This window comes from Pelodiscus sinensis, chromosome 27 (assembly GCF_052426305.1).
Source record: "Pelodiscus sinensis isolate ZL-2025 chromosome 27, ASM5242630v1, whole genome shotgun sequence".
NCBI classification, from domain to species: Eukaryota; Metazoa; Chordata; order Testudines; family Trionychidae; genus Pelodiscus; species Pelodiscus sinensis.
The window spans coordinates 10,455,933-10,465,117 of record NC_143078.1 but is presented as its reverse complement, the minus strand read 5'-3'; the positions used below and the strand labels follow the sequence as shown (position 1 = coordinate 10,465,117).

The following is a 9,185-nucleotide window of genomic DNA, read 5'->3' as shown; positions in this document are numbered from 1 at the left end:
AAAAAGGCAGACAACTGGGGACCTTGGGAGAGGGGTGAAGAGAGTCCAAGAGAGACAGCAGAAGAGAAAGACAGAAAACTACAGAGAGAGAGAGAGAGGAGAGGTGGGAGGGGACGCCCAGGGAAAGAAAGAGAGACAAAGGAAGAGGCAAAGAAGAAAACAGCACACACGCGTACGTCCCCAGTCCCTGCCCAGCTGGTTATTTCGCAGTGGGCAGCGATCCAAGGGTAAGGTGAGGCAGACACTGCAGGCTCAGGCTGCTTGCTACCCTACGTCAAGTCCCCTACTAAGGCGAGAGGCAGCATTCCCACCCAGGAAGCACCAGGGTGGCCTAAACCCTAGGTCAACCTTTTCAAACCGGTGGGTCTAGTGAGCTTCCCACCCCCACCCCAAAGCTCCTTGGAAACCTCTATTCAGGGGCCCCGAGACGGATCTGGAGCCCGCCATTAGCAAACGGGTTTGAAAGCATCAGCCCGAGGGCCACAGCCTGGGAAGCACAGGCCATGGACACAGCAAGCCTGGCTCCTACGCCAATGCCGTGAGCTACCAGTGTTCCTTGTGCCGAGTCCCCATCGCTGGCAGGCACCACTCAGCTGCCAGCTAAGGGCCTGACCCGCCAGAGCAGCCTCTGTACAAGGTTACCCCCCTTCCTGGCACTGGGAACCACCCGCACCAGTAACAGGGTGGGCAGAGCAGGCTGCACTAAATGAGCCGGGCGATCGGTGTTACGCAGGGCCTGATGCAAAGCCCCATGGCGTCAGCAGGCATCCAGCCAGTGGCTTCACCAGCTCTGGCTCAACGTGTGCATGGAGCATCTCAAAGGGACAGAAATGTATCTCAGGGGAGGCCAGCGTGAATGGCTCCGATTTCACGGCCTGAAGGGAGAACAGAATCCAGGCCAGACCCTCTGCCAAGGGGCAGGGACAAGATCTCAGCCCCAAAAGACGTGTTAGCAGGGCCGGACTAAGGGGTGGGCAAGCCAGGCAGCTGCCCAGGGCGCCAACCAATGGGGGGCACCTGATGGCAGCTGTAAGGGGCACGCGGTGTCCCTTATAGTGGCCATCAGGCGCCGCGCGCCCGGCTCCCGCAGCACCGCCCCCCCATCCCCACGGCGCCAACCAGCAGCGTCCTTCCCCCCACAGCCGCGGGGCCCTGCATGGCCAGGTGCTGCGCGCCAGCAGCGATAGCCAGGCCGGGCTGGGCAGTGCATGCACTGTGTGCCCGGGGGCGGCGTCGCACACCCAGGCCCGGGGTGCCAAAATGGCTCGGGCCGGCACAGCGTGTTAGGGCACGTCTGCAAGGGAAAAAAACCTACAGCAGCATCTCAACCTACAGTCAGGCTCCCGGGACTAAAGAGAGCCCTGTATGTCAGGCGGCAGCCTGCCCTCTCCTGCACGGGGTTTCAGAGCCCGGAGTCCAGCCCAGGCCTACATACTGACACTGCAATTTTAAGCACACAGCTCAAGCCCTGAGACCCCAAGCCAACGGACCCAGGTGGCCCTGCGGCCATGCCGAGGGTCTCTATGGGTACATCTACACTGCACACTTTTTTGGAAATAAGCAATCCTGGAAGAAATACTCCCAAATAGCCGATTTCGAAATAGCGCGTCTATACTACAGGGAAGCCTCAAAATGAGTCCAAGGCAGGCTCCCCTAATATAGACGTGCTACCCCAATTTAGAGCCCCAGGAGGAACTGGGGAGTAATTAGTCTAAATGGCCCTGGGGAGGAACTACTCCGAAATAGCAGCAGTGGAGCATCCACACTAGGGCTATTTTGAAATAGCTATTTGGGAAGAGCGGCGAGGAGTCCTGTGGCACCTTATAGACTAACTGTAGTGTAGGAGCATAAGCTTTCGTGGGCAAAGACCCACTTTGTCAGATGCATCTGAAGAAGTGGGTCTTTGCCCACGAAAGCTTATGCTTATGCTCCAACACTTCGGTTAGTCTATAAGGTGCCACAGGACTCCTCGCCGCTTTTGCAGATTCAGACTAACACGGCTACTCCTCTGATATTTGGGAAGAGGCGTTCTTCCTTGTGGAAGGAGGTTTACTGAAGTCGCAATAAGCCATCCATTATTTCGAATTTATTTTTAAACAACAGAATAGCTGTGTAGGACTGATGTTATATCGAAATAACTGTGCTGTGTAGACACCCTCAGAGAGCGAATGCATCCTCGGGCTGGGTTAGACGGGAGAATATGGGAACTCACCTGGATACGGATCAGTAACTGCTTATTCGTCATTTCCAGACGCCGAGAGTGATTCTCCAGATCCCTCGACTTCTGCAGGTCCTTCTGCATCCTCCTGATGTAATCGACCGAGGCCTTCAGGATCGTCCCTTTGTTCCAGCGTACATCCCTGGGGTACAGCATGGGAGACGGCATTACAGTCTACGCTGTCAGTGCCTTCTCACTAGCTCCACGGCCTGGACAAATCCTGCAGGGGCACTGCACTGAAATGCCTCTCCGCCCATGTAATGCCCTGAATAACATCTCGGACACGTCTAGGTGAGGAATGGCAGTGTCCTGGCCAGTACGCCCAGCCTCGTGAGATCTCTGAAAACACCAAGCACCGGACTCCTAGGGAATCCAATGTGGGAACAGACATGGACACCCGACCAGCCAGGATCAAAGCAACTGCCTAGCTGGAAGATCAGACGAAAAAGAAAATTCTCCATGTGTGAAACAGAACCTAACTCAGCACTGGTACAACCTGTTCCTAGGAAACAGCAGACAATCACCTGCACTTAGTCCATCTCCTAGCCCAGGCAGACTTGATTTCCGTAGTGAATTCTCAGGTGCTTTGTCCAGACAAATTTTACATGCTAAACAAGACTCCCACTGTTCCTCTGGGACAAATACTCAACAGTTGCCATTATGGAGTTTTTGCCTGATCTACCAAATAAGTTTCATTCCCCCAGGGGTATATTGCTTCGATCATCCTTACAATCCCTCTGCCCCTCAACCAGAAACTCCACCTGGGATCTTACTCCACTTACAGATCATTGGCTTTTGGAATCAGCATTCCCAGTTCTTTGATGCGATCATTGATGTTAAACCTTCGTCTTCTCTCAACTAAAGAAAGGGAAGGAGGGGAGGGGGGAAAGAGAGAGGGATGGAAATTGACCCAGGTTAGGAATTTGGAACCAACCTTCATACTCAACAGCCTGTTCACACGCCCAGCCCCCACTGTCCCCAGCCTGGATTAGGGCAATCCCCAAGTGCCCCAGAGAGATTCTCATCACTTGTTCTCCTCACAGGGCTTTGGAACAAGGGACCTGTAGACTCATTCAGATGTTGGCCTGTCCCTGTCACCCAAACAAGCATCCCTCAGTTCTGGAGGACTGCTGTGTATGTGTGATCGATTCCACAGACACACAGCAAGGGGAGGGAGGGCAGCAAAGGTGGGAAAACATTCAGCGAGCAAGGGGCAGTTTAGAGAGGAGGGTGGCTTGCCGGGGGGGGTTAGGAACGGTGGGGTGGCATAGGGCCACACTGGAGAGATGGTTTAGGGTAGCATGGGTTGCCATAGGAGGTTCTGGGTATGACAAGGGGGCCTGGAGGCTAGAGGGGAGAGATTTCGGATGCTATTTAGCATAGGACGCCTTGGAGTCCACGAGCTTAGCACTATTCCAATAAAGGACGGCGCATTTCTATGGATGAAGGGGACGTGAGCGTTACACTGGGCATGGCAGCAATAGCTACGGGATACAAACCCTCATGCTTCAGGGCACGAGCTAGTTAGTGAAGGCCTGAGAAGGGCTATGAAGAAGTTTCCCCAAGAACGGCCCAAAAGAGCCTGTCTCCTCTTACTGCTATTGTCAGACCTGTGGGGCAAGAACTGTCTATACAGCCCCCAGGCACAATGGCCCACCCACTTCGCATCCAGGCCCACCCAGCTCTCAGCCCTGACTCAGGCACTACCACAGTACAAATAAAATAATCACAGTAATGGGGTTTCTTGCGCCTTCTACTGAAGCATCCGGGACTGGCCACTGTCGGCCAGGGTACTGGCTTAGACGGAGCCTGCTCAGATACACTGTGTGGATCCCTCTACGGCGCATGCAAGAGGTGCTAGGGGGAATGGGCTGTTCAGAGAGATGAGCGGGATGACAGGAGAGGGAAAGGGAAACCAGTGATACAGAGTGTGCTCGGGAAAGGGACTAGGGCAGGAGACCCAGCCATGCAGCTAGAAGCAACCAGCCACTCACTCAGGTTGTGATTGTCCTTTTTCTGTCGCTCTTTAGCCAAGGCTCGGCTCTCAGCATCTGCAAGAAAAGACCAACAAGGTCACCCCACAGCTCCATTGTCACAATCCCCCGGTAGCAAACCAGCATCACTTAGCCTCTGAGGTGGGCAGGGTTCTGTTTGACCCACACCCCACCATCAGCGGCGTGAGTCCTGGTGCCGGCCAGATCTGGCCCCTCGACGCTCCCACGGGCTGCGGTCAGAACTCACGTGTGTTACCTGTCAGTTCTCTCTTCTGAGCGAGGTCGGCGGGGCAGGAGCTGCTGGTGACGGCCACCAGGGAGGGTGTCAGCTGGGGGTCACCGCTATATACATTCATGTGACTGCTGGACATCGGAAGCTGAAAAACAAGGGAGCGTGGTTCTCGTCCAGCAGGAGGAGGGAGAAATGGGATCGGGGAGCTAGAAAGCTGGCTCAGGTCTGGCTGTCCAGTCAATCACAAGGGCCCGCATGAAGAGCATGGAACTGGAAACTCTGCCACTGACTCTCCATGGGACCTCAGTTGAGTAACTTCACCACTCCCTGCCTCAGTTTCCCTATGTGCACAAATGTGGTCTGACATCACACCCTGGCCGTTAAGTACCCTTACCCCTATTTTACACGAGGTGAAGGGACTTGCCCATGGACACACAGAGGCTGAATCAAGAACAGAAACCCAAACTCCCTAGTTCCTCTACTCTAACCACTACCCTGCAATCCTCACAGTCAGCCCAAAAGTTCAAGTGGTTGCAGCCTGTACTGGGGGTTCATGCCTCCAAACCTGCTGAAGTTGCACGATGCTTTAACACAATCTGGGTTTTTTGGGTTAAATCAAGCCCAGAAGTCTTTAAAAAAAAAAAAATCAGGCTCTAGCTTTTGCTCAAGAGACGGTGGCGATAACAGCTGGGAGAGATTCTAGGGCTGATGCCGTAGAGGACATCAGACAAGAGGATCAATCAATAGGGTCTCTTCTGGGCTCAGCATCTGTGATGCTCTCCCAGCCCCTTGGGGTTCGTTTCAAAGCAGGAGTCACGGCACAGCTTTCCCCTCCCCCAGGCCACACACAGCAATGCCAACCTCATGTTTACTGTCTCTAGCTCAGCCTGTAGCCAGCTCAGACTAGCAATTGTTGCTGACTTACTCTGCAATAATAATCACTCCGGCAGCAGGGGCTGAGCTGGGGGAGAGGCGCTCAGGCCGTTTGTACACACAACAATGCATGCCAGGCGCCGGGCCAGGCAAGAGCCAGCGCGGACATACGGACTGTGTGCAGCACGCTCCCAGCCTGCGGCCTTGGCTCTCCTCACCAGCAATCGATGCAGGGACGCCACAGTTGGACAGACAGGGCAGATTCTCAGTTTCAGCCCAGCTCTGCTCAGTGCAGGAATCAAGGGGAGAGGGTATAAAGGTGGCTTCATGCCTCTCTCTATTTTGAGGCCAGCCTGTCTGATGCCCAGGGTGAGTTAAAACAACCTCGGTGGCTGCTCTTGGTTACGCTCTGCTCCCCACAGACCCAAGGGGCTGGCCTGGTGGCTGATGCACGAATGCAGCAATGCTTTGGCCATGCCAGTGCACAGTGGTTACCCTGGCTCTCGGCCTCCAAGAGAAGGAAACAGATGGTCCGGCCCAGAGGGTATGGGTAGCATAGTCCGCGCTCTCTTGGAAGGGCCCTCTGCAGCTAGCCTTCAGTTGGAAAAGCTCCATCATCCCTAACCTTAGAGCTCACGTATTCTAATTGTGCCTTAGCCAGGGCGTTTCAAATACAGGCTCCTCCCCTTCAACGCTCCCTCACTTGTGCAGGCGCCCAGGAGAGATTCACATGCCGCCCAGCTTATCAGCAGTGTGCCCACAGTACCCAGAGCCAGAAGCATGTGTTTCTACTGGTGGTGCACATCTGCACATGCCTTGGTGCATATGACAACATTTATTCCACGCATGGATGGAAAAGCGTAGAGGGAACATTGCTCCAGAGTCAAGATAAAAAGGCAGAAAATCAGAGACACTCACGGTATTGGGCATGTGCATTTCTGGGTTAATATAGCCCAAAACATCGTCCAGGCGCATGATGTCATCAATGACCTCATCTATCTGGAAGAGAAAGGGGCATTCGGATAGCACACACGCCCAGGGGTGAAACCAAAGAGACAGCTGAGGGTTTCCTCGGGTCAGTGGATTGCTTTTTGATGCTAAGTCATGCCTTGTCTGTGAAAAGCTAGCTCAGGGCTGGGCAAAATGCGGCCCAGGGGATGGATCCAGCCTGCCTAACACTTTGACCCAGCCTGCAGACTGCATCAGGCCACTTTCTATTCATATCCTGCTGCCCGTGCTACTGAATTTCCAGGTGGTGACTCAGTCAGCAGAATCCTATTTAAATGGCTCATGGTTACAGTGCTACCCTGGCAGGGGCTGGAGCTGCGAGCCCTTTAAATAGCCACAACCCTGCACAGCTGCCAGGCAATGCGAGCCCTTCGCTGTGTTTTTAATTCAAAGCCTCTAGTCCCCGACAATTCTGGGGGGAGGCTAGTTCCCAGCCCCACCCCTTCCATCCCAAGCCCCGCCCCACAACCATGTACCAAAATTCACTAAGTGGCCCCACCCTAAAAATTATTGCCTTCCCCTGTGCTAGCTGGTGGTATGTCTCATAGTGCCTCCCGCTGGGAAATCCCAACTCTCCTCCGTGTAGCGCTGCCCGCTGAGAGTAGCCAGGACCGAAAAAACCCTGATCACGTGCCATTTTTAAAGCCTTCCCTTCCTCTCCTCCATTCATCCAGTGCTCTATGAACCCCAGCCAGTTCCTTACCTCTCTCTCTGGGTTGGAGCTGATGTTGAGCATAGCCATGGGGCTGTTGGGGGCGCTGTTGCCGGCTGAAGAGGGCATGACATGGCTGGGCCTGACGCCTGGAGAGGCGGCCGGGGGAGGCTTCGGAGAGTGCAGGATGGGGCTGATGTGAGCAGCAAACTTGTTCCCGTAGGTTTCCGAGAGATACTCCTGGACCTTCTTGTCCCGCGACTTCTGCAGATGGTACGTGGTGGGGTTCTCCAAGTACGTCTGAACCTACAAGACCGCCCCATCCCCAGGGGAAAACCGTTAGAGCTCTTCATGCGGCCTAGACTTCCCCACCCGAGGAGAGAAGGAAACAACCAAGTCTGCACGGTACCTTTAAGACCTCTCCCGGCACAGGCGGCGGGGACTGGAACTGGACTGGGGTGTTGATGGCCGGTGTGGGGGCCAGCGGCATCTGCTGCTGATGCATGTAATGCATCACTGCCTGCTGCTGCATCCGCTCCCTCTGCTCCTCCTGCTGCGCTTGCTCCCTCATCAGCTGCATCCGCAGCCCGATGCGCGACGCCATGGCACACGTGTGGGGCAGGTCACAGCTCCTCCTGAGGCACGAAGGAACTGCTGACAGAGAAAGGGGATGGATTGGACCGTTGCAAAGGCGGCAGTGTGATTAAATCAAGCCCCCGGGGCTTGGTTCTAATAGCAGTGCTCTACTTGTGAGTAATGCCTGTCAGCCAAACATCTCAAACTGTGTCATATGGCAAGGTCCCCATTTTATAGGTGGGGAAACTGAGGCACACGGCGACAAAGGCGTTTGCCCATGGCCACACAGAGTATTTCTCTCTGGCAGCTGCATCCACCGCCAAGCGACTTCCCAGCCAAAATCAGAACCCCACAGCATTCAATAAGGACCGCAAGACTAGTCCTACTAACACAACATCATCCTGTTATTTCTTGGGGGATTGTTCTGAAAAGTGTACTTACAAGGGTTAACTAAAAGGGTGTTAGCTTCTGTGCCTGCCCAGAAGAGTTTACAATCTGAACACACAAGGCAAGGGAAGGATCGTTATCCCTCTTCATACCTAGGGACCTGCAGCACAGAAAGGCTGAGCAACCTACAGGCAGCCCAGGGTAGCGCAGGGAACGGAAGTGCAGGATGTCAGTTCTTTAACAACCCTCCCCAAGTCAGGAAGAGACGCGCTGAATCCCAAACACCACCAAGCAGAACGGGGCCACGATCTCTGGGCTCCCCCAGTCACAGCAATAAGCCCGACTCCAAAAAGAGAGAGAGACAAAAAAGCCGCCCACAGCTTCAAAAACAGCCCTCCAGCCTGTAACATCCTGGGGCTTTAGCAAACACTCCACTCGGGGCCAGAAGCATCATCTTCCGGCCTTTGGCCTCTGCTCTGGAATGACCCAACGAAGGCGCTCAGACTAAATCATAATCCCCAGCTCTTTGCTGGTGCGTTTCATCACAGGAGCTCAAAGCGCTTGACAAAGGACGTCCGTATCACGGCCCCCGTGGAAACGACGGGGAAACTGAGGCACGGGACAAGGACGAGACTTTGGGCAATCTCACCCGGCCTGCCAGTGGTAAAGCTGGAAACAGAACCAAAACTCCTGAATCCCAGTCCAGGGCTCTATCCACTAGGCTATGCTACTCACTCCCCTTTCACTGACACAAGCCTCTTTCCCAAGGGACCAACGGCACCGCCTCTGTTTCCAGTGCTGACCACCCCATGGAACACCATTCTATTCTAAGGCGGCCATCTTCTGCAGCAGGATTGGAAATTCAGCCATGACTTTCAACAATAGGGCTCTAAAATGAGGTGTCCTGATCGATACCCCAGCACCTCCGGATAAGCAAGGCCTGATTTCCAGATGTGCCAGGCACCAGAGGACCCTGTGGGTAGAGCAGCTGCACAGAGCCTCAGTGCCAGGCCCTCTGTTTCTTTTCAACCTTGGGCCTTCGTCTCTCTAGTCCCACAGTGTTTGAACTTGCTGTTGTCCCTGCTCTGGGAGAGGATTGGTTCAGGCCTGGACTCCGGCGTGTTCTCCCAGGCCAGGCTCTTTCAGGATAAAGTCACTCCGCCTTGCTGTCAACCAGCTGGCAGAAGGCAGAGCCGACAGGCGGGAGAGAAAGCAGGTGGGTGAAGAAAGCCAGCAGTGCGTGGA

At 54.7% G+C, this 9,185-nt stretch overlaps 1 protein-coding gene across 12 annotated transcripts in view; it reads right to left on the bottom strand.

Moving 5' to 3' along the window:
• The window catches only part of TFEB (transcription factor EB), a 92,167-nt gene that overhangs the window by 41,769 nt on the left and 41,213 nt on the right, over nt 1-9,185 (bottom strand). For 6 of the 12 annotated variants that reach the window (XR_012897896.2, XM_075910345.2, XM_075910343.2 and 3 more), the window contains exons 2-8: nt 7,387-7,631; nt 7,029-7,283; nt 6,236-6,316; nt 4,460-4,589; nt 4,213-4,269; nt 3,001-3,076; nt 2,213-2,360 (exon numbers count right to left, since the gene is read on the bottom strand). Coding sequence is in view for 11 of the 12 variants with exons in the window: in XM_075910345.2 (XP_075766460.1) it covers nt 2,213-2,360; nt 3,001-3,076; nt 4,213-4,269; nt 4,460-4,589; nt 6,236-6,316; nt 7,029-7,283; nt 7,387-7,581 (942 nt within the window). In the remaining variant the exon portion in view is untranslated. The remainder of the gene's footprint in view (nt 1-2,212; nt 2,361-3,000; nt 3,077-4,212; nt 4,270-4,459; nt 4,590-6,235; nt 6,317-7,028; nt 7,284-7,386; nt 7,632-9,185) is intronic. The other 6 variants (XM_075910347.2, XM_075910342.2, XM_075910348.2 and 3 more) reach the window with 2 other exon arrangements.